The sequence below is a fragment of the Strix uralensis genome, chromosome Z (genome assembly GCF_047716275.1).
Source record: "Strix uralensis isolate ZFMK-TIS-50842 chromosome Z, bStrUra1, whole genome shotgun sequence".
Taxonomy (NCBI): domain Eukaryota; kingdom Metazoa; phylum Chordata; class Aves; order Strigiformes; family Strigidae; genus Strix; species Strix uralensis.
This window is the reverse complement of record NC_134012.1, coordinates 90450182-90473534: the sequence shown is the minus strand read 5'-3', so window position 1 is coordinate 90473534 and position 23353 is coordinate 90450182. Positions and strand designations below refer to the sequence as shown.

Below are 23353 nucleotides of genomic sequence, written 5' to 3'. Positions count from 1 at the left end.
AGCGTGGCCATCACCAGACAACAGCATGGTGGCTCCAAGCAACCAAAAGCATGAAGAACAGCACCCTGAATAATGAGGGGAATGGGGGCTGGGGCCAAAGCTGAAATGCATTTTGGGGTAGATCTGTGGCAATGGAGAAGCTTCGCCTTGGGAGTGGCTTGTGGGGATAAAAACAAAACAGTAGTAGCAAAGCTGACACCAACCTGATGGACCAGCTGTTCTCTGCGCGCTCCCCATCCGGAGAGCTGACACGGGGCACGTCATCATCTGAGGCAGACCCTGGTGTCCCTGAGCCGCTGTCCCGAGGGCTGCTGGCACCCATTCCTACCCCACCCGCCTCAGCGGGGCCGCAGCGGGCTGCTGGGGTTGCATCACTCTGGGCGGGCACGCCGAGGGCTCTGCGGGGTGTGATTTCCAGCTCTGTCTTGAAGCAGGCAGGCTGTGGTGGTCCTGAGAAGCCCTCTCCACACAGCTTGTCCAGGTCGGGCATGCTGAGGGCCCTCAGCTCCCGCAGCCTGGAGCGGGACAGCGGCGGTCGCCCCAGACCCCGGCTCCGGCGTGCCTGTGAGGCCTGGGGGGGAAAGGCGGCTGCGTCTGCCCCAGCACCGCCCTCCTCGCTCCTCTGGGGCTTTCCTTCCTCCTTGCCACCCGCCGCCACACGCGTGGGCTCTGTGCTGGTGGGAGACTTGGCCATGGCGTTGGCTGGGCTCGGACTGCCACCGTAGGAGCTCAAGCTGCGCCGCAAGGCCCGCGGCGTTTCGGCGGGGGTGGCTGAAGTGGCCATTCCACCACATGATCTTCTGGCAATGGGGGACCTCACAGCCGAGTGTATAACGATGGGCTTCACAATGGGCCGGTCAAAATTCGCCAGATTTTCAAACGATTTGATCCTCTGTTTGACGGAGAAGGATGAGGTAGGTTCATGTGGCCAGTTCAGCTCATAGTAGTAGTAATTCCTCCTGAAGCTCCTCAGCTTATCGGTGGTGGGGCAGCTAATGTCACTGGCTGAGGGGGATGTGTCACAGACCCTCTGGACGCTTTTGGAGGCATATGCCTGTTCCTTCCCACTCTGGCCATTTGGCAGATTCAGATGGACCGTCTTCAACATCCCTGTTGCTGCCTGGGGGCATTTCTCCTGTGCAGCATGGCCCTGGGGGCCTTGCACAGGATGAACCTCTGCGACATGGCAGTCCTCCCTCAAGTGACCTGATAACTGGGCTGGCATCGAGTAAGTCCTCGTCACAGGCTTTGACAACCCATAGAGATTTCTGTCTCCGGCAGTATACACTTTTGAGAAATACTGCATGGTCCCCACCTCCTCAGTCAGCTGAGGCACTTCTGTGTTCGCCTCTTCTGTTTTCTCCAGCAATGGCAGCTGCAAAAACGATGCTGGTGAGGAAGAGGTAGAGGAGGATGAGGAAGAGGATGATGATGAGGAAAGCTTCACCTCAATGAAAGTGCGCTGGATCTCCTGCCCTTCCAGCTGCTCCTGCTGAACTGAGGGGGACCTTGATGAAGAAGAGCCTCCAGCAGATGGTCCTGCGTTTTGCAGATCTAATTGCCTAAGGTCATCTGCACTATAGATGCTCTTGATTGCATTCAGGCCTGTTCCAAGGTTCTCAGTCTTCCCTTTCACATATTCAGCTTTCGGTATCCCCTGAGGAGATGATGTGACTTTGGACTGACTGTCTCTGGCTCTGAAATCATCCACCTTAGCACCCTTACCCTGACACAGTGCAGGCTGCATGGAAACTTGCTTTTCTTTTGGCTTTCCCCATGCCTGCTGCAGGTCTGTTAGCTCCCCACAGCCACATTTCATTTCACCGCTTGCTGTTGGGCTGCCAGTGCCATTCAGGACAGGCAAAAGTGAATCTTCAGAAATGACCAAACATGGTTTATTTTCTAGCTCTGACTTCAGAGTCCTGGAGGCTGTGGAAATGCTCTTGCCAGGATCTGAGTTTGTAGGTGAATTATGGGACAAAGGTGTTTTCTTCCCCAAGAGTTTGGGGGACAGCTGTGGGGAAACAGAAGCCCTTTTCTGATCAGCCCCACTGACTTTGGTAGGATTAATACCAGAAGAATCCAAATTCACCTTTGCTTTGCTTTTGATGGTGAACCCTTTTAGCTTTGGTCCTGCTTTCGCCTTCTGATTATTTAAAAGGGTGTCCATTATACTTTTTTGTGCCATTCCCTTAGACTCCTGACAAGATTTTTTCTGTGAGGATGGGCTGTGTGGTACTGCAGCTCCTTTGCAGTGATTTGTGCCTGAGCTTTGGACTTTTCCATTTGAAGTCCTTCCTGAAGTCACAGAGTTAATTTTCTCATTTTTCCCTGGCAAGTCATGAGTTGTATTAGCCTTTGGATCTTTAGATCTAGTGGGAAAGGGAGACCTGAGTGATATTGCTCTTGATGACAATGCATTCATATGATTGCTGTCTGTTTTAGACAAGTTGGACAAACTGTTGGTTTCTTTCTTTACTAAGCAATAACTAACAGCATGACTACAGTCATCAGCCACTGTTTCGCTTTCAGATTTGGATCTCTGCTCATAACATCCTTCTTTCTCAAGCAAGTTGTTCTCCAAGCCACTAACATTTCTAGCAGAGCAAAAGCTTATCTTTTTGCAGTGCAGAGACCCTTCCTCTCCAGTGGATTCACAGCATTTCATATGTCCATTACTGTTCCCCAAACCCATCTGTTCTTCTGTACTTAAGGCACCATTGTTACAGAAAGAGTAAACTTCAGGGATACTGACTGAGTTCTTTAGGATGTCTTTTTCTGGCAGGAAAACTGAGGAAGGAGAACACAAAGATGCAGAGGACACATCTGAACACTGTGAGGGACATGAAGTGGGACCACTGTGATCCTCCAAGCCTAGTTTGTTGATGCTTGTCTCCAGTGACCCACACATTGCACAGCCCTCAGTTTGCAAAACTTTGCCGCCGTAAGGGTGCAGTGGGGACAGAGAGGATGAGCTTGTTGCAGATGCGAGATGCTGTTCCTGTGTGGGCTTTTGCAGCTCATCGTTCATGCAACAAATCTCAATTTGCTCCTCATCTGACTCCATTACAGTACAGACTGCAGGGGCACTAGCAGCGGCGCTGGGCGCAAGCAACATCTCATTAGCACTATCTAAGGTTTCTGTGACAGACTCTGCATCCGAGTGAGAATCCTCCGCAGCCCCATACATAGACTTTGGAAACGGGTCACTTCTCTCACCTTCCAGAGAGTTTGCTGCAGGCAACTCATCCTCATTTAAACTGCTAAAATTCCTGGAATAGTTATTTAAAGAGTTTTTATTCACAGTAAAAAGTTTGCCTGTGTTAATGGAATCCAACACAGACAGCCCCAAAACCCCTTGTGCATTAGCTCCACAATTCACAGTTTTTTCCAGCATCTCCTCCTTGGCTGCTTGCGGCTCAGAACCAGGACAGCCTTCGTCAGTCCCACAGCAGCACATCGTGGTGTACTCATCTCGGAGGGGGCTTTCGGCTCGCGACAAGGTGCGCGAAGCCCTGCTTTCGGGAGCACCCATCTGGCTGAGCAAGTCATCGATATCGGTGACGGGGATGGCAGCGCAGTCCTCGGCACGGCTGCTTTTCACGGTACCCCTTTGCAGGTCTTTGCTCGTGGCATCAGGTGGCAGTGTTGTTCTCTCCACCGCACAGCCGCCACCAGCATTTTGCAAACCTGCTCCTTCTTGCTTCCCAGCACTCGCTTCTTCCCCAGTTGCGAGGATGCTGTTGACATCGGCCTGACTGTGACCGTCTACCCCTGGAGACAGGATGACGTTTGTAAATCTGCTGACAGCTGTATCATGATAAAAACAAAAAAAAAATAAAAGCAAAAGCCTGTCAGATATAGGAAGTCATATACAAAACTCCAGGTTTTATTACAGAAATAGACACCCACATAGTCAGACTACATGTTTTCCTTTTGCTCTGCACTCCTCCTCTTCTGTAATGATGTTTACAACAACTCAAATTAATCATAACCCTGTGTATCTGAGTAGCACACAGGAGGGAGCAATCCACTTATCCAAGGTAAGTAGTCATGATCAGTTTAATTCTCATCTTTGAAATTTCAGCAGTCAAGCAGCCAACTATCAAAGTGTCAGTGTGCAGTAAGTCAGGCTGAGCAGTACAGCTTCCCATTACTTGTTTGATCGAAGATGTCTCCAACAGATTGCAGAGAGTGCACAAAGCCCTGGCATGGCAAACAAAGGTGAACAGATAACACAGTGACGAGCTGTGCATAAATAACTTGACTCTGATCCTCCCGGCACTTCTGCAGGTGTTCAATGTGACATGCATGGGTGATGTTGTACAAGCATTAAGCATATGGGCTTTACAGTATTTCTAGCACAGACCTTTCCTTGCTTCCAATACATTTTTAACCCGCTCTTGGCCAACACACTGAGCTCCCTGTTGCCTTTCTACACTGTTTCTGGGACACCCATCCCCATTCAAGCTGCCTTCCAGTGGCCAGTTACTACCAGATGAGACCCAGAAAGTGCCTGGAGAAGGAGGGGTGTATTCACAGAGTCAGTATCCTTTCCTGCTCATTCAAACGCACCAGCACATCTCTCTAATCCTTGCACAAACCTGTGGGATTATCCACACCCATGTTAAGAAGTGCAGATTCATCCTGGAGTCAACAAAGGGGAAGACATCTCAGAAGAGCAATTTGAAGCAGCCAGGTTACAATTTGAAGCACTGCCCTGCTTCAGCGTGCTGGACCAAACACTGAAGAGACCCTCTTTGCCAGTGGGGCAGGATGAGGGGAAGGGTAAAGCAGAAGAGTTACCTGATACGAGTGCCAATGTACCCCTACCCCAATGCTATTAGTTTGCAAAAGCCACAGCAATCTAAGGAAACAAGAACAGGACTCTGTCAAGCCAGGAATGCCTTAAAGAACAACTGGAACTGAAGCATCTGGAAGCACTTTAGGCTCCCAGGTATTAATAGGTACATGAAGAAGATCATAAGCTAAAATGAAGCAAAATATTATGTTCTTCCTGAATTTGAAAAGTATGCTTTTCTTTTTCAAACACTCATTTCCACACCACATAATTTGTACAGTCTGTGGGGATGCATATATTGCTGTAGCAGCATAAATCAGCCCTGAGCAGAAACTAAGGAAGTATCAAATATTTCAATTCAAACCAGAAAACTTCTTATAAGAAACATGCAAATAAACATTTTGATAAGATTCTAGTTTTCTTGGGTTTTCTATTTCATGTTTCTGCACATTAGAGAATTCTGACCCACGAAAGGGAAAGAAAGAAAGGAGGCTTTTATTACCTTATTCTACATTCATAAAACATTACTTAAACTTCAGATTTAAGAGAGACAGATGTCATTATAAAAGGTCAATATATTTATTGAACAGGCGCGGCAGTAAGCCAGGTTGTCAGGACAGTGTGGCTGCCAAGTTAGCTCCAGGTCTGCACTCAGACCTCTGCAAATCTTGGCAGGAGAGACATACTGTAAGTATGGGACGTACTATAAACTTCACACAAGAGGTTTGCTCCTCTCATCGTGGTGCTAGGGCAGACCCTGAAACCTGGTTTGGTGACGAAATGCTTTGCCTGGCTCACCAATGCAGGCACCATGTACCCCCTGTTTTATCTCTGAATTGATGTGGGAAGCCAGGGCAGCAGAAGATCAGACCCAGCTGATCCAAGAGAATTTTCTTCACTGGTACTCAGAATAAATGGTACAATAGCAAAGCTACTCTCTCACCTGATGCTGCTTTCTGGATCTCCAGGGTTACGGATGTGGGAAGACACTGCATAAGCAAGCAGATTTCCTCGTACGTCATCTTACTGACTGGGATACTGTTGATGGTGGTAATCTCATCTCCTACAGCCATCTTGCCCATTGATCCCTGAGGCAATGACAGATTCAAGGAAATTACAAATACACATCAGAAGCCCTGCTACAGGGGTAAAAATTGCAGGGAAGCGTTTAATGGCTTATGAGCAATTCCCTATTTCACATCACTGCAGAGCACAGGTACCACTGCTGTCAGTTTGCCAAAACATAAATAAAAAGCAGACTGCTTTTGCCAGGAGAGGAATTAATGACCAATCTCAAACAGGAAGGTCAAAAGAGCTGCTGGTTTCTCTGAGAGATCAGTATTGGGATGGAGGACATAGCCCTCTTCATTTAAATGAATTGAGATAGATCAGCCCTACCTTCTTCAGGACTGGAACGCTGTCTATCATTTTTGCATTTCATGTATGAATTATATTCCTGGTCATAACTTCCCACTGGGCCAATGAGACTCTGTTAATTAACTAAACTGGGCAGGGCCTGAGCTCTTAAGGTAAAAGCCTAAGTATGTTTCTAAACACTGCACAGTAAGTCAGAGAAAAAGGCAGGAACAGAACCCAAATCCCCAGGTCTCACAGCCCAATTCAAACTGCTACAACACATCCCCTCTTACCCTAGTGGTCACTAACTAGAATAAAAATGCTACATTCAGATTTGTACACCAGAGTATCCTCCTTCCTCTTTCTGCACTTTTGCGTCTAGGTCAGCAATTCCACATCCAGCATGAAGTATCCACACTAGTATGTGCACGTGTTACTGGTGCTATTACAGCACTTGGCAAACCTGGCCAGTGTCTAAGGTGTCCTGGTAGCTGATTTGTGTAATACAGGAATACGTGCATATAGAGTAATAGAGCGTAATAAACATTTTTACCACCAGTATTTACTTAATTTGTCTTTGCCCCTGATAAAAGGAAAGGAAACAAAAGAATAGTATTCCTTCAAAACTGTGACTGTGAGTGGGTCAAGTCCATCTCAGTAGATCTGCCTCTTGACTTTCTTAATTTTGAATCAGCCAGACTGCACTTCTGGGTCAGAAACACTTAATTTAACAGCAGTTTCAGAACAATATGGAATGAGATGTTTTGCCCAACAGAGACAAACATCTCCCTTGCACTTACTCTCAACAGATCACTTGCTTAATAATAACAACAACAACCACCACAACCACCACCACCCCTCCTTGCAAAGTGAAAGCAAATCACAACAAGGCAACCAAAATGAAAAAAATTACCATTTCTGCTGCTCCACCTGGCCGCAGCCCTGTGACAACAACCTTTAAGGGCATAGCCTGGATTTCCAAATCCAGGCCGAATGACTCGTGCTCATTGCGAACCAGAGTAACTATTTCACCCTGGCCCTGCCCGGCCCCGTCGAGTGCTTCACACTTCTTGCTGTGAGGGAGCATCCTCGCAACAGGCTTATTATAAGAGCCATGCTCGTCTGTCCTCTGTCTCTGAAGGCTTCGGCACTCAGTGCTCATCATGCTTTTCACTCTTGTGACTGCTCTGTGCTCAAGTTTTGGTGATCTCTTAGATTCAAGTTGTGCTTCCCGGAGCTCCTTCAAACTCAGGCTGCCAAGACGAACTTCAGGCACACTTGAGTAGTCAAATGCTATGATGGGGAAGAAAGGAGAGTCAATTTGCTCCAGCGTGCTGTCTGCAGACTCCACAGAGTTGCTAAAAACAGGGGAAGATGTCTCTGTGCCACTATATCTAGGTGACTCGCTGTCCTGGCTCTCATCATCGATTTCTACAGACGAGGTTGAAATAACAATGCCAGTGTCCTCCTGACTTTTGGCCCTCTGGCTTCTTTGCAAGTGGGAACTTTCGTCATCATCACTAACATCACCATCGTAGAAAACTACCCTTCTCTGTCGATGAAAGGGGCTGCGGGCAGATTTGGGGCTGTCGCTGAGGATGCCAGGTCGGACAGACTCCACATGCTTGTTGTGAAGGCCAGACGATCTCCCACTAGTTGGAGAAGCCAGACCATTTACTTTTGCCACTCCTGCTTCTCTAGCAGCTAGAAAAAAAAAGTTACACTTTAACTGCATTTATAGATGATTTTTAATACCATGCATCTGACTGCAGCAGAGTACATGTGGCTCTGTTTGCAGGGGAAGCTAAACCTCTCCTCACAAAGCAAAAAGCAGTTTTTTCACGTCCTCCCTCTAACTACCGTAAATAGCAAGGGGGGACAGCAGATAGCTCTACAATTTATGGGTAATTCTCAGAATCAGTTAATGGCACATCTGGTTCTATTTTCTGTTGATTTCTAAATTATGACTATGACCCAAAGAAGAAAGGGATGCAAACTCACATTTGTATTTTACTTTAAACAACAGAATATCTTTCATATTTTGCTTAAATTATGCTCCGGACTGCCTGCATCAACTTAGAGAGAGTAAAAAGTGCTTTGCTGAACAAAGACACAAGCACACGACAATCAGTTTCAAATTATAGACCAATAAACCCAAGAACCCTTTCCACATCATTCTCAGAAAGAACTGCATCTTATTTTGTAGAAAGTGGGGTTTTTCTGTTTTGCTTTGTTTTGTGGGTATTTTAATATGTAAAAATGCTTTTAAGCATTAAATAATGAATTTCCAGAGAAAAATAAGCTATAGACAAAGACATTACTTAAGGAGCATAGGAAAGGGAGAACAAATGTAATATCCTTTGAATCTGAGATCAGGTGCATGTCAGAAAGGAAATGTAAGACACTTTCAGTCAATTACTACAGGGAGAAAGACACATATGCAAAATATCTGATATCAAATTGAACATTTGATTGTTTTTACACTGCTATATGTGACATTTTGAAATTATGTATTTGAGATAGCTATGAACACTTTCATTTAAATGTAATCAATCAGATGATCACCAGTCATTTGAAAAAAAACTTGCAGTGCTGTCAATCTACTTTCAGCCAAATCAATCAAATAAAGTCATTTTCAAATAATCAGAGCAGCAATTTGCACAAAATACCATGGAAACAGGCATTTATGTGCATTGTTTTAAGACCCTTCCATTCTCCAGAATTTCATATGATCAGCATGGGCTTGCACTACACTGCCCAGCATTTCTTACCAGCACAGGAATCACTGTAGCTCTCTTGTAAAGCAAACCAGTGCTCAGTGACTCTCCCCCCATTAGTCAAATGACCAGACACACTTCTGTTGCTTACTCAGGTTGCCAGGAAGAAGAGAGCCATCATCCAACAAACTGTTTCTGTTCTTCTGACGGAGCAGTTCTTCGTCGCAGGAGCCAGTTACAACATCAGAAAATGGGAGCTGGCTTGTACCGTCATGCGAGAAGTACTGGGAAAGCTCTGCCTCGGAGCTTACAGATCCCTGCTGAAAAGAAGTGAGCCTGGTGACCAGCCATCATTGATGCTTAAAGCCCCTGCCTGCACACAAGCACCACAAACTCCACTCACATTGCCATGTCAATAAAGGAAGTTTAAAGCCAATTTTTAAAATAGAGGACTTGTCAGTATATTGAGAGCCAAACTGTCAAACTTGGATGGTTGAAATGCTGCACATCAATATATTTTTGGACAGTATAATAAATAAAAAAAGATTCCAAATCCCACTCCTTTGCAGATGTGGTTCAATGCAGAAACAAGGGATGAAACTATTCACTTTGTGTAATTCCCTTTATACACCTTCTGCGCTGAGAGAAGGGAAGGGTTTATACCTCTGGACAGAGCTGGTATGGCTTCTTTGGCTTTCCCAGGAAAACCAGAGACTTCTCCAGTGCAATGACTATATAGAGAGATCAAGCACTCAGCCTTCTACCCACAGGCTCAGGACTCTTCACAGCTGTCCCTGCCTCCCACAGAGCAGGGATGCCTTCGAAGGGGCAGGAGGTGGGAGCCCACAGCTTTCTCCACCATGCTCTGCACATCACTCCCAAAGGCTACAGCCACACAGATGAACAGGAGCTTGCTGCTGTCATGACTTAAATGTGTGACGTAACAAACAAACCTTTTTATGGAGCCCATATGACAGAAAAGGGGCATAGGGGTTTGGTTTTGAACTCTTTGATCAAGTAAGAGCTTCAGTAAAAGCTGAATTTGAAGCAGATGCTGTTTTTATGGTATCTAATCCTTTTACCCGGCTTGCTGGCTCCAGGAAGCGTTTCATAGTCCAGCTGAGGGAAGATGAGGTTTCTCCTTGTTTGGCCTTCACACTAGGAGATGGACTTTTTTGTACAGCGCCTGTTAAACACAGCTTAGTTAGATGCCAAAAATTCAAGTTGTGGTCCATATATCCAAAGAAGCTCCTCATTCACCTTTTGAGCTGGAGGCTGCATTTAATCCCACTTATTTATTATCTGAATTGCTTTCCTAAAGTGAGATTTAATTAACATTTCACAAACTTTCCCTCTGATCAGGCAAAACATTATCACAGAGACACATTATGCCAGCCAAGCCCAGGACAGAGCTATGAAAAAGACATGAGCAGGAGATGGTCTTCATCACCCACTGGAGCATGCTGCTGACTAGGTGCAACATTGAAAGACAAAGTAGCAGCCACTGGCAAGGTCTATTTCAAAAAGGGTCTTAGCTGACACAGATATAAAAATGGTAATTACAAATTTGACACTTCTGTCTGAAAATCACCTTACTAGTCACTCTGCCATTGCCAAGAGTTTGCCTTCATCTGTAACATTTTAGGAATTGCTAAATCTGGAGTTCAAAAACATCAGACAAATGCCAGAGCATACATTTTGCCAAGATCCCAAAGATTAAAAAGGAGTTAAAACATATAATCCAGTATGCAATATCTAGACTTTTTCAAATGGACGCAATAATACTTTATCTTTCCCCCCGCCCCTCATCTATATGGGTAAGTGTACACAGATGAAGTCAATTCCTCCCGTCCTTTCCCTACTGGGACACTGTGCTTCCCATTCATCTTGAAGAGAGGATACAGCAACCACCCCTTGGCAACCCTACTTACAGATCATGGCAGCCCAGCGAAACAAAGCAAGTAACAAGAGCTATGGAGTTGATCCATCTGAACTGGATGTTTTTGATAAAATTTCTGCAGTGGACAGAGTAATTACACTCCCTAAACTGCTCTTCTGTTCTGAGGGCATTCAAAATACAGATGTTGGGGAACCCAAGAGCATGTCGTTAAACAGTCCTGCATCTGGAAAAGGACACATATTAGGAAAGAACATGCTGCTACCTGTGATGTGAGAGGAGCTGGCATCCTTGCTCTCTCGGTGGGTAGTACGTGCAATTGCTTCATCCATCTCCTGCTCAGAAACCTGAAGTCAAGTGGAAGACAAGAATCAAACTGGGTAGATGAAATGAAGAAGAAAGTCTGACCACTCATCACTAGAAATATATAATTCATTTCAGATATGCTACTATTTTTAAAGATGCAGTAAAGAAGACCTAGTTGAGAGCTCCTAAGTCCTGGTCCCCTGATTCAGACTCTCTCCAGTACACTCTCCTGCAGAAACTGGGAGACAGAAGCCTGCCGACTTCATGAAGACCATGTCCAAGTGCCACATTATGCAAACAAATAAAACAGCACTAGACTTAAAATCAAATGAAGCCATTTCAGCACAATTTAAACTCAATTAAATGCTGTACATTGATTTATTGAGAAAATATTACTTTAAAATAGACAAAGACCGCTTTGTACAAGCACACATCAGCAACAGAAGATATTCTACACTTAACCTACTGGAAGAATACCAGACTTCCTGAGATATTAACTGTCTTTTTAATTTTCATTTCTCCTTGCTTTTAAAGAGAAAACCTAAATCTGTAATTGGTAATTAATGTTTCTCTGGTTTAAGAATAAATACTGGTTTACCATATTTGCTAATTTTGTCCTGAATTACTGCCTTGCACTTAATTTTTATTACTGGAAAACTCCATATAATTTTATAACAGGAACAACTAGTCTGCAGAAATATATATTTAAAAACAGAAAGCAAGTTAATTCTGTCAAAAATAATTTCTATGCACATTGCTTTACATGAATTAAAATTCAGCATAAATAGAGACTAGAAACTTGAATCTTTCTGAACCATAAAGATTTGAAAGATTCCTAAGCAAACTCAGCAGTTTAAACATAGTTTAAATGCCACATTCACTCAGAATAACAAGAAGAAAGAAAATTTTGTGGTATTTCTCTTGGAAGTACTTGAAAACACCGAACTGAACATATTCAGCAACAAAATGTACTGTGGACCTTTTGTGTCATAAAACAAGACATTAAGTATAAAAGTGTCCAAAACAACATAAGCCTTTGTAGAAATACATCTCTGTTTTCAGTCTGTGGCATGACCTAACAGCAAACCAAAAGCCTCCAGGCTCCTGGGGCACATGGAATTCCTACAGGACATGGCCCAAGCCCTGAGAGTGTGCTCCAGGACCTTTACACAAACCTTTGAGTACAAGATGTCCCAAGAGTAAAACTAGGTGCTGGGCAGACTGCAGTATTTGTTTAAAGCTAACCAAAAATCCACACTTCTGCAAGCCCTGCCAATTCTGATTTTTAGCATCCTCTACTCCTCCAGCAGATCAAACTGGAGAGGGACAAGCTAATTCCTAACTACAGTCTGCAGGCTGGGGTGTTAATAAAATAAAATTAAAATACAATTAAAATAAAATACAATTAAAATAAAATACAATTAAAATAAAATAAAATTAAAATAAAATTAAAATAAAATAAAATTAAAATAAAATAAAATTAAAATAAAATAAAATTAAAATAAAATAAAATTAAAATAAAATAAAATAAAATAAAATAAAATTCCCCTTCTGTAGATCTCCCAGTCCTGTCAGAAAAAGGGTGACAGTGACCTAACAATAAATATGGGGCCCCATATGGACACTCCTTCACAGAGCCAGCTATGAGGGAGTGTGGACTCAATACTGCCTGGAGGAGAGATGCTTTAGGGTCTCTCCAGCTCAACTTTTAGTTTTTCTTAGCATTTCTTGGCAAAGGATTTGTTGTCATTTTAAATATCACTTATGGAAAACTGTAATAGGAGCCACTTGATAGTTTCCCTCTGTTACCGAGTAATAGCAAGCAATTAGCTTAACTCAGTTCATCTTCTCAGCAGATACCTGGTTAGGTCACTCATCAGCTTTCAAGACACCACCACAGCAAGATGAAGGATGGAAGAAAGAGGGCAGGCTCCACTCCATGGAGCTTTTATTTCATGCTACTTACAGACTCTCCAAAAAGTCTATAAGCCTTAATAACACAATCAAATCGAACCATTGTGCTGGTTCAGCACCGCATACAGACTCCCTAGAAATACTGTTATCTTAGGCTATAAGCCCAATTCTTACCCCCTTCCATGCTTACCTTTAACTAACAGAACCACAACCTCTTTCTTATAAGCAGCACAAGGCCTTGCAGCAATGATAATAAACTCTGGGCAGCAGACCCCCATTTGTCTATTGTCTGTATATTTGATTTAGCAGAAAATACACAATTAATTATAAAATAAGAAACCTGAGTTCTCCTAGATATGGATTTATTAAGGTCTCCATTTGTAGTTACAAGTTCAAAAGTCAGAGCTCTTTGGACCCACTAATGCAAATATTTTTACAGCTTCATTCCTGTTTAAACAGGAAGGTTTTGAACGCTCATGAAATTCTTTGAAATATTGAAATAAAAGAAGTTGTTATTCCCTATAGCTTGGTTAAAAGGCTTTTATCTTCTATCATCAATTTTTTAAAATTGCTTGAAAATACTCACTTTATGAACAGAGCCTTATTTCTAAATTGCCCATGCACAGATTTCACAGTAGCAGTACATTCCAGATTCTCATGTTTTAGTTCCTGAAGGAAAACTTTGATCTTTGGACAGATTTTACTTCTTAAAAAACAGGATTCCTACTACTTTATTAGAGTTGATCAGTTCGTTCTGTTGATATTTATATTCCTGGCCCTAAATTACATTCTACTCAAAGACAAACTAACTGCAAAATAACTTTTAAGAGGAAGAGGACTTGTGCCATATTTGTGTTGCCACTTGGTTCAAGTACCGAGAAAAATGGGAACACTTCACTCTAGTAGTTCCAGGAAAATTGCATTTGATCAGTGGGTGACTAAGTGAAAAGCAGCAGGGACAGTCCAGCATTGCTACGACTTACAAAACTGGAAGGCACCACTACAATCCTGACTCCTTGCACAACCACATGCCATAGAGAGAAAAATCCAACATTCTTCATTTGCTGCTTTCCTGACAACAGGACTCAAATTACAGCGCCAGATGAAAACAACGCAGATACACTAACACATTTTCTCCTCACCTTTGGATTAGGATGCCGACTAATGATTAGGCTGACTGGACCTGGACCACATTCGCTCAGGATGGCGTAGGCTTCACTTAATGCCGCGTGACGCAGACTCACCGAATCTGCCTCCAAGATCTGGTCACCCCGACTGCAGAGAGACATAAAGCCAGCTAATCATAACCACCTTTTACAAAAACATTTGTGCTTTCAACTGACGGCCAAGCTTTTTCAAAGATACAAGTGTCTGGAAAAGGTCTGGCTTGAAAAGAAGCCAGTCTTGCTCTTGCTCCCAGTGACGTGAATACTTTAAGTCCTGTTGACTTCAGGAGGGAGGTCCAGAGATCCCTTCTGCACTTACCGTCAGTGCTACAAACCCTATTAAATCAAGAGAGAAAATTGGCTGCATTTGGACCAGGGTGAAAGCAAACTTAATTCCATCTCTGCATTCAGATACTTGTTGAGCACAGAAGAGGAACTATTAGATTCAGATGGGCTGTTCCTTCCCATCATATTGAATTACTTAACACAAACACTGATAAGAAATTCATGATTTAGATATGAGTTTATTAAATGACTCCAGGAAAAAATTGAGTATGATAAGCCTCTATTTGCTTCAAATTAACATACAGAACCCATTTAAAAAAAAAAAAACAAAACCAAAAAAACCAAAACAACCCTCTTCTGAAAGGAAAGCACAGACTGTTTAGTTTTGTTTTCCCAATTTCTTAGCTCTTGGTCATGGTGCTCAGACATCTGGAACTATTCAAAAGAAAAGATCATCAACTAGGGATATCATTAAAGCATTCTCCATAATTACTAAAGCATTTGATTTAAATAGACACTCTCAAATAATCTACTACTGCTGATTTATGTTGGGCTACTTGTGACAATAGAAATGAGTTTGCACTGTGAGTCCACACACCAAAGGCAAAATGGCAATTGCACATGGCAGCCTTCAGTAACCTGTACTCCTGGTATAGGCTCAGGAAAGCAAAGCATTGACCATTGGCTGTGTAATCATGCTGCTGCTCTGCCCATCTTTTAGATTTACACAGCTATTAGAAACTACAGAAGTGGAGTCACTTACACAGGCGCATGATTGAGAGGGAGAGCTCAGATATGGAGGAGCTGGATTCAAAACTCTCCTGGTATTGCAAAGCCAGTATTTGATTAATGAAGTTTTCCAAAAATCAAAACCATCCTGTAAGTTTTGGCTTATGGAGCCATAAACCACTGTTGGGACAACAGAAGCAATGTCTCAAAGAAGCAAGCTAGAAATCTGGGAAGCATGCCTGGATAGAATCAATCACTTAAACCTAATAAATGATACAGCTGTTACATACAGACGCAACCAGCACAGCAATCTTTTCCAAAGAGGCTTACAAGAAAGCAAGTTCGCATTAAATACCGTCTCCTATGGACATTTCTGTTTGGTAGGAACTTCCAAGGGTTTTGGCAGGGACGTCACCATAAAATTATCTTCTTCCCTTATTGCAAAAAATCAGATTGCTCTATCACAATTTTCCTCGTGAGCAAGGAAACAGAAGGTACTCTCTACCCATGTGAAAGTAAGGTATTTGCTCAGCCTCTCTGCACCAGTGCTCATGCCACATGTTCAACGCAGATCACGCAGTCCCAGAGGGTCTTCAGCACAGCCTCCCCTCCCCAGTGATGCTTCCAGTGCCCACCAGCATTTTATGCAGGAACGCAGAAAGGTGGAATATTTTCTCCAATGGTTTTTAAAAATGAAGCCTCCAGGAAAGAAACAGCAAATAACTGTCTGCCACTTAATCCAACGTAAAGCACAAGGGAACCCTAAGAATGATTGCTTCTCTCTCTTATGGTTCCTTAAAGACATCCAAACTCCATGACAGAGTAAATGAGATGGGCAGGTCAGCCTGCAGCAATCCTGCCAGACAGACAGTAAGGGCAGAAAAGTGCTGCTGCAGCCACAGGCACAGCCAGCTGCAAGAACATCTCCCCCAGATCTTTTTAAGAGTTTCAGGTGACTGAGCTTTTAGCAGAGCTCTGCAAATTTCCTCCCAATCTGGGTTCTCTGGCTGCAGCTCTGATAAAAAGACATGAGACTGCACTTCTTGCTGATTCCCTTTCTCAAAGGGTGCTATTAGGCTCAGCTTTCCATATAGAGAATTAAAAAAAAAAAAAAACCCCAAACCTTAATGATCGTGATGCTTCCAGCACACAGAATAATGTTTCCTGGGCATTTAATACCACTTTGGAATGCCTTTATTGAAATGTTTTCTTTTTGGTGAAGTCTTAAGAATAAATCCCCTCCCTGCTACATCAACCAATTGGTGAAAACAAAGTCGCAATTGATTTTATTGTAAAACCACTCTGGCATGTTTCTGGTTTAACTAACCTTAATCTGCCATCCATTTTAGCCACCGATCCTGGGGCCAGGCTGTGAATGTATATCCCTGGAGAACTGTTTTCCAGCGTGAGACAACAGGCACCAATGCCGAGCCCAACCCCTGGCTCTGTGACAAACAAAGAAAAGTAGCAGATTGTAATCACACAGGACACACAAGTGTTTGTGTTCCCACATCCCATCTGAGAACAAGACTCATGTATTGTTTCAGGGCTGGCCTTAGGTGCAGTCAGTCAGGAAGCCAAGACCAACAGTGGAAGTCAGGATTGAAAATATCTGATCCTGACTGTTTTCTGAGATCCATCACTCCCAGCAAATTTTCTGTGTGCCGTGGGAACCGCCTGGAAATGTCGCACAAGGTCTGATCTGGTCCAAGGCACAAAGAAGTGGGGGCAGCAATCCAATCAAGATGTCACTTAAAATTATTGCAGAAAACGTGAGCACAGAAGATGCTGCCTACTGCACTGCTCTCTCTTGTTAAGTATCTGCATGGCATTCCTCAGCAAAGAGGCATGAAGAAAGGTGAGGGTTATCCCTGGTTCAGTGATCACCTCTTCACCTTTCCTTTCCTTGAGGTAACAGCATTCCTAAAATAGGAATTGCTGGACATCTTACCTTCTTGCTCCAAATTTTTCATCCAACCTTTAAAATCAGCATATTTTAAGCCTTTAAAATAGGCATATTTGTCCCACCACATATAGCATACGCTCTAAGTTTATCTGTTTATCTTGTGCAATTACTGATAATGAGAGCAAACCTTGGGCGGCGGTTCAAACAGCTCATCTGGGCAATTCTGAGCCCTCTGTGTGGCCTTGCCTTTCCCAGGGCTGCCCTTCACAAAAAGGGCACAGCCATTTGGACTGCCAAGAGGCTGATTCATATTTTGCCCGGTATCTCACAGCCTCCCCCTTTCAGCAGCATGGGCATTGACTGCTACCCATAAGAGTCTGCTGACTCCGGAGCAGCAAAACATGGAAGGGGAAACTCTTCAGTTTTTGCATCAGAGGATGTCTTTCACCCCCATCCTGTGGTTCAAGATCAGATGGACATGGATAGGCCCTGGATATTAGAGTCTCTAGCCTATTCCCAAAAACTCCCCTAAAAATTCTCCAAGCCCATTTCAATAGACCGTCACCTTTATTGAGCGTCACATCCATGACGATTCTGTCCTTTGGGCCAGGTCCTTTGCGGCTGGAGGATGAACCATCTGCCTCGTCGGGGCCAGTGACCTGCATGCCACCACTAGTGCTGGAGCTGGGGGAGCTGGAGCGGCTCAGCAAGGTGGGAGTCACGCAGGGCGTGAGGCTCGGGCTGCGCAGGCGTGTGCGCACCGTCAGGGTCACCACACCTTTCTTGAGTTGCTGGAGAGACATCAGAGAACCCCAATAAGGTGACACGATACAGCAACATTTGCCAGTAAACCTGCATACAGTAGTTTGTGGCAGCAAAAGAATATAAGCCAAGGGTATGAAATGCACTGAAAAAAGAGGAGCATGAATCTCTTCCATGCTACATCCATGTTACCTTAAACCTCTGAATGGCCTCCTGATGGGTCAGTCCTTGTAGAGACTCTCCATTAACTTCTAGGATTTCGTCCCCTGGTAATTAGATACAAAAAATTAAGTCAGCAATATACAGACTACAGAGATGTAAAAGACCTTTCCTGTACATAAGGTGACCCACTACTATGAGGATTCCAGTTAAGTGCTCAGTAAAAAGCCTTTTACTGTTCTCAGTTTATTTTCACTGGTCCTAATGCCTTTACAAGTTAATAGTGATGAATTAGCAGAGTAAAGACTGTTCAGCAGAGATCCTTAACTTGGCATTTTCATACTAACAAACAAGCTGAAAACACTATGGATTTTAACTAAGTCTGAAAATAGATGCTCATAACATGAAGTCCAAAGGGAGTACAAAACTCTCTTTTTTGTGAGCATCAACAGGAGAAATGAGAATCTAAGTGAAACACTACAGCACATCACTCCAAAGCCTGTTCAGAGAAAACTAACCTTGCATCCATATGCAGAAAGTAAACGTGTCCTCTTACTAAATGCTTGCAAACGGAGAATTGTGTAGTCCAATAGCAAATGCCTTTCTCACCCCAGCGAATGGGTCCTGTCATATTTCTACCTGCTTCCAGGCTCTGGGTCCTACTACTTATAATCAGCTGTGCTGATGTGCCATCATTTTATTAAAAGGAGGGTCAGTATGATTCAGATCCACTTTCTGCAATTTTACTTGCATCTGTGCAAAATTAGATGGGATGATGTCATAAGCCAAGTGTACCCCTCCTCTCGTTTCCTAGCCCCAGCTAAAAAAGAAACCCACAACAAACGACTATGCAAGCTCTGAATAGCCTGCAAAGGCTTGCTGGGTTTATAGGACAGCTGCTACTTATTGGCTTCCCATGGAGAGTGCACAACCTATGCTGCAGGGACGCAAGCTTCCCTCTGGCAGCAAGTGTGAGAGTTGGCACCACAAGCAGCCTCAAATACAAGTGTGGTGAGATGTAAAGAGGGAATGATGATACGAGAAGGAGAGAAGTAACACAGGAGCAGCTTGAGAGACGTAACACAGGAGCAGCTTTCTGTGGAAGGGAAGTAACACAACCCCTGCAGAAGAGTAGTAAACCTACACTCTAAACTCATGGTCACTTTTGTATTTTCAACAGTGCATAAGAGTCTGTCTGTCTGGCACAGCACTCGGACCAGAGTGCAAACACACACAGAGCACGCTGTATGTCCAGCTCAGAGATCAAGACCAGAAAAGTAGTAATAAAATCAGGATATATCTGCTTCTCTAACCAGCCTGGTGATCTTACTGCTAATCCCATCCTTCCTCTCTTCTTTCTCTGGTTATAACTCTTGTTGATTCATGTCAAAATCATACCAAGAGGTTTGAAGAGCACAAGGACCCAAAACAGCCTCTGCCAAGCCCTCTGTATAACCGCTCTTGGACAAGCATCTTTAAACCAGATCTTAGTTGAATAGATACATTTCACAGCTAACAATGACCCTCTCCAAGTGAAGAATTGCAGCTTATGGCTTGGGCAAATAAAGTTCACTGAAGAGGAAGGGGAAAAAAACCCCATCATGCTGTAGTTTCCCCTTCTCAATATGCAATATAATCAAGTTAACTGCTATGAATGATCTTCCCCAGGATGGACAAACAGGGTGTGTTACATCCTCCACAGCCCCTTGCTGATTGCCAGGTGCTTAAATAAAGCTGTACTTGCATTTTTCTGTGGGACTGAAATAATATCCCACTGTGGCCCTTTATATGTAGTTGGATTTTCTCTACCATACCTTCTTTAAGCCTTCCATCAGCAGCCGCTGCTCCATTTGGGAATATAGTCTTCACAAAAATCCCCATGCGTCCACGAGCAGAATCCTGACCTCCCACAATGCTGAATCCAAGACCCTACAGAAAAGGGAGGAGAAGAAACACAGCTGGCACCTTACTCTATTATCACCTGTGTGAGAAAGACTACTGATAACATAAAAGACAAAGGAAAGATGAAAACCTAAAAGCTTCTGATGAATTGCACTGCCATCTTATTCTCTGCTTGCATTTCCTCATTTACTTTTACACTAATATCAACTAATGTTACACTTAACCCAAAAAGTAGCAGCAGGCACCTTAAGCTGGAATAGCAAAAATGTTACTTTGAGATTACTTTTTTTTTAAAACACTGAGCCAATGCTCTACGTTATCCTATTCCCACTTTAAAAACTGTAATATATTGCTTTCAAATTGACAGACACTAGATTCCCACTTCTGAGATCTATATCCAGAATTAACAGTAGTTTTCTCTGCTGTGACAGATCCTCCATTTCCTGAGGAAAAAGAAAAGCTTAAGAACATGACATAAGGTCAGTGCTGTAACGTCAGGAATGTAGCTGGAAGGGGGCTGGCATGGAGGGGGGGGGGGATGCCATGCACATGTACATTTTAAATTATTCTGGAGACATGTACGACGTTATATTTAAATGAATCTAGATCAATACATTCCCCAGGGCTCCATCTGTTAGCTCTTGCCCCTGTGCTGCCCTGGCTGGCTGTGGGACCACCTTGAAAAGCTGATCAGGGAATAGGTGAGCACAGAACAAACCTCTACCCCTTCTGATGAGTTATTTCCCAGCCAAGTCACTTCCTTGATCCGTTCCCCCCATATTTCTCCTCTTGTCACTGCTGTACGTGTATTTTACAGAATAAAGAGAAAAGTCACTGACCAGGTGGACAAGGGAAGTGGAAAACTGTTGTGCTTCAGTGATCTGAAGCCATGATTATTATTAGCACCTCAGGCAGTGCTCTCCAGCTGAGGGATGCTGCCAGGGCAGGCACCAACACTGTGTTTACAACCCAATACAACAACCAACTCTTTTGTTTTACTCTGTGAATATAAAGCAGATTATCACAGTTATGAGCTACTAGTAATTTGATAAGACATTACTGATCTCTAGAAAGCAAAAGCATCCTAGCTCCCCCGTGCAACACAAAATAACTCAACTAACTGTTTACTGTGCAATTATCAATTGCAAAGCAACCTACAGAAAGCAGGAGCCTCCTGGCACTCCCCTGCATGGACACAGCAGTTCTCCCCACAGCTCTGTGGTGTGGGTTGGGAGAAATACAGCTGCAAAGCACAGCAGTTCCCACATTAGCTGCCCTTCCCGGAGAAGCGCTGCCACTCCATAACAGAAAAACACCCCTTGCAGATCTACCTACAGATGAAAAACCAAGGGTGAGCAACTTGGCTCACAGTCACCAACACGGCAACTCTGTGGAAATACTTTTCAGGTCCCAGATCTGCATAGAGATAATAAAGCAAATGTTACTGCACGAATTGTGAGCAGTGCAACCCCTAACAGAGGTGATCACTCAAAAGTTGGGTGGAAGGCACCCAAAAGGCAGCTGTTTGAGGAGGCTCATGATCACTAGAGTCTGCATGCTCTCAACTGCTTCCTAATGCCTTGGAGCTAACTGCAGAAAGGCAGGAGAAGGTTGCTTATCCCACAGGGAAAAATAATCTAATTCTTATGAGAAAAATAGGGTCAAAAAAGTAAGTACATGAAAAATGAAGAAATATTTGCTTGGAAATGTCATGAAATACCTTAAGCTCCCAAAAGAAGGAGAATTATATAGCAACTGTGAGTCAATCCACCCAGAAAAATCACTATTTCTAACTCTGCTAAACTTAAAGCATAACAAGGAATTTGTTTTGTATTCGAGCTTGAAAGTCAAAACAAGTCTTTTTAGTCCAAAACATATACATCTGATGAATTTCAAGAGTCTTTCAGAAAAAGACATGCATATTTTCAGCATATTTAAATGACAGCTCCAATACTAGTGTGGATGAGGGAAAACAATATACACCTAGGTTAATGCTTGTCTATTTTCCCTCAGCATTCAGCCAGTTGTATCTAGTGAATATGCAAACAGATTACTGGGGGGAGAAAAAGAGGACTCTTTGACCCAGAGAACTCAGTGCTCTCAGATAAGCAATCAACCAGGAACCTATCTTTGGGTTTAATGCTTAATTTGCAGTGATTTTTTTTAATGTATACAGATTCCACAGAAATAAAATATGCTTGTCCATAAATACACATGCAAACAGGTACTCTTCTGTAGCTGCACCAACTTTGCATAAGCATACATATTTAGGGATCCATTATTAATATTTGATATCTCAGTAATGACCAGATGTACCAAATCAGAATGAAAGCCATCCCACATCAAGTGCATGACACGAACACTGCTTCCCCTGTATTTTGCAGGTGTAACTTTGGCATTTACATTTGAAAACGGGATTTATCATTACTGTTATTATTATTGGGTACTTTGAGAGCTGCTGGAAGCCTTGGGTATGGGAGACACCTCTTAAATGCCAGGTCTTACTACATGTGAGAAACCAGCCACATGCAGAAATCCTCACCTTGCCTTGCCCTTTCATCAGGACAATGTTGGAAATGATGGACGGCTGGGTCAGTCTCCATGGAGATTCCACTTGGGCAGCACTGAATGAACGTGTGGATTTCTTCACGATATGGTAGTCCTAGCAAATATCAGCAAACAAGGGAAGTTGCTCTGATTGCTTGGCACAGGCACTGGGATGTCATACCAAGAAAACTGTGTGTGTCGGGGAAGGGGGGGGCGTATCTTGCAGATATATTCAGAAAAATGTTCAAGGGATGAAATCCTAGCTCATTACAGTTAAAGTGAATCTTGCCACAGTAATTTTCCCGCATTTCACACAGTAGGATCATTTTGTAATGTACCAGCCACAATTTAAATTAAAAAGGTTAAGGGTAGCCTCATGATATACTGAAATCCTTATCTGCTAAAAAAAAAAAAAAAAAAAAAAAAAAAAAAGGAAAAAAAGCCTACATCACCCCAAATCATTAAAATAAAGAGAAGCAGGATTTTTTGTTTAAGTTCTCATATCTCCAGAACTTCAACTCGTAAAATCAGCCTTTGGACCTTCTTGCCACAGCAAGAAGTAGCCCCCTTTACCATCCTCAGAGTGAAGAAGTTCTCCGTAGGTGGTCAACGCATCCCATTTTGGCGTCCAGGACTGGTTTCAGTCCTGTGATGTACCTGCATGGCCTTGCTTTACTACCCTCACTTCTATGAGCTCCAGACAGATCGAGCACAACAAGGTGCTCAGAGCCAGCCCTGCCTTTCCACCCACCTGCCTGGCTCCTGCTGACTCCAGCTGCTGGGGCAGAGAGTGCTTTCTTCCACCCCGGGAATATTTCACTGCTATTTCGTAATTCGATTCACCGTTTTCCACTGTCAGCTCATCGTCTTCTCCCACAGATTCCAAGCGGGATCCGGCACCTAGGG

General features: G+C 43.4%; 1 protein-coding gene across 1 annotated transcript in view; it reads right to left on the bottom strand.

The window, feature by feature from the left end:
- PDZD2 (PDZ domain containing 2) overlaps positions 1–23353 on the bottom strand; it is a 203130-nt gene that overhangs the window by 14223 nt on the left and 165554 nt on the right. Inside the window, exons 9-21 of the mRNA XM_074856053.1 lie at positions 23199–23347; positions 22443–22562; positions 19813–19927; positions 18032–18105; positions 17643–17868; positions 16499–16616; positions 14134–14266; positions 11037–11118; positions 9957–10060; positions 9026–9194; positions 7071–7861; positions 5745–5889; positions 204–3810 (exon numbers count right to left, since the gene is read on the bottom strand). Of these exons, the coding sequence (XP_074712154.1) occupies positions 204–3810; positions 5745–5889; positions 7071–7861; positions 9026–9194; positions 9957–10060; positions 11037–11118; positions 14134–14266; positions 16499–16616; positions 17643–17868; positions 18032–18105; positions 19813–19927; positions 22443–22562; positions 23199–23347 (5833 nt within the window). The remainder of the gene's footprint in view (positions 1–203; positions 3811–5744; positions 5890–7070; positions 7862–9025; positions 9195–9956; positions 10061–11036; positions 11119–14133; positions 14267–16498; positions 16617–17642; positions 17869–18031; positions 18106–19812; positions 19928–22442; positions 22563–23198; positions 23348–23353) is intronic.